This window comes from Mycetomoellerius zeteki, unplaced genomic scaffold (assembly GCF_001594055.1).
Source record: "Mycetomoellerius zeteki isolate Tzet28-1 unplaced genomic scaffold, Tzet1.0 scaffold113, whole genome shotgun sequence".
NCBI classification, from domain to species: domain Eukaryota; kingdom Metazoa; phylum Arthropoda; class Insecta; order Hymenoptera; family Formicidae; genus Mycetomoellerius; species Mycetomoellerius zeteki.
In genome coordinates, this window is record NW_017256051.1 from 2,178,344 (window position 1) to 2,179,445 (window position 1,102).

The following is a 1,102-nucleotide window of genomic DNA, read 5'->3' on the forward strand; positions in this document are numbered from 1 at the left end:
GGTTCAATTGATGCTACAAATGCTTTGAAGCATTTTTTGATTGGTCAATTAGTAAAATTCTTTCTTCCGATTATGGTTAATCAAACGCTTTGAAGTATTTCTAGCGCCAAGTGGACCGCACCCGTAGACGAATTATCGAAATGTTTGTTCAAGTCGAATAGTTGGCGATTTTCGATTTCTTTCAAGTGCTAGTCGTAACATACTTCTCTCAATTTGTTCTTCAAATTACTGATTGTAGTGATCATATGTATATTATTATAATAACCATAAAAATTAATTTAAAATTTGGAAGAAATTTTTAAGCGTATAATTTTAAGAAAAGTGAAAGCTTTAGAAATGAAAGAGAGGAAAAGAAAAACAATTTTATTCATAATGTTGAATGTAATTAGGACATAAAGAATTTTTTATATCTCTCATCGTGATATAAATGATTTCAGATAAATGATTTCGATGATGGAAATTACTATGAACGTGCGCACGCGTTATTGTTAAGAACATTAATCGAATGAATGCCGTTTATATGTATATCACCAAGATATTAACACATGTCCGCAGTTCTGTCACAAACGGACAGGATTTAAATAACGATGAAAGCCATCCCACGGAAGACGAGTATAAACGATTACAATAGATTTCATTGGAACATTTTACCCAGCTACGATGATTATCCCGAAGAAGAGAATAATGAAAGTAAGCGACAGCCAAAATAGGACAATTCCAATCTAAAAATTCCAAAGAACAATTATTAATTTTTAATAAAAACAAACAAGTAGTATCATCAGTAGTATCGTCATGAGCATCATGTTTTGTTGCGCGCGCGTCTGGTATTATTTTTATATTTCGAATTGAAAGATATATGTACTTATATTGTTACAATTGGGAACGGAGAATGATCAGTGTGATAGATGATGAGATGGACTCAATAACGACGGGGTCGCGCGTAGAATGTGAAATATGGCGTATCGTGTTATTGAACGATAACTGCAAGTTATTAGGGTCGATTGACGAGTAACTCGAGTAAAGAGCGCGTAAAATGTCTCTCAACTTTTGTGTGTGTGTGTGTGTGTGTGTGTGTGTGTGTGTGTGTGTGTGTGTGTGTGTG

General features: G+C 33.8%; 1 protein-coding gene across 1 annotated transcript in view; it reads left to right on the forward strand.

Moving 5' to 3' along the window:
- The first annotated feature begins 421 nt into the window (after positions 1 to 421).
- Positions 422 to 1,102, forward strand: part of LOC108727758 (endothelin-converting enzyme 1) — a 23,088-nt gene continuing 22,407 nt past the window's right edge. The window contains 1 exon segment of the mRNA XM_018455997.1: positions 422 to 690. Within this exon segment, the coding sequence (XP_018311499.1) occupies positions 588 to 690 (103 nt within the window). The 5' untranslated portion in view covers positions 422 to 587.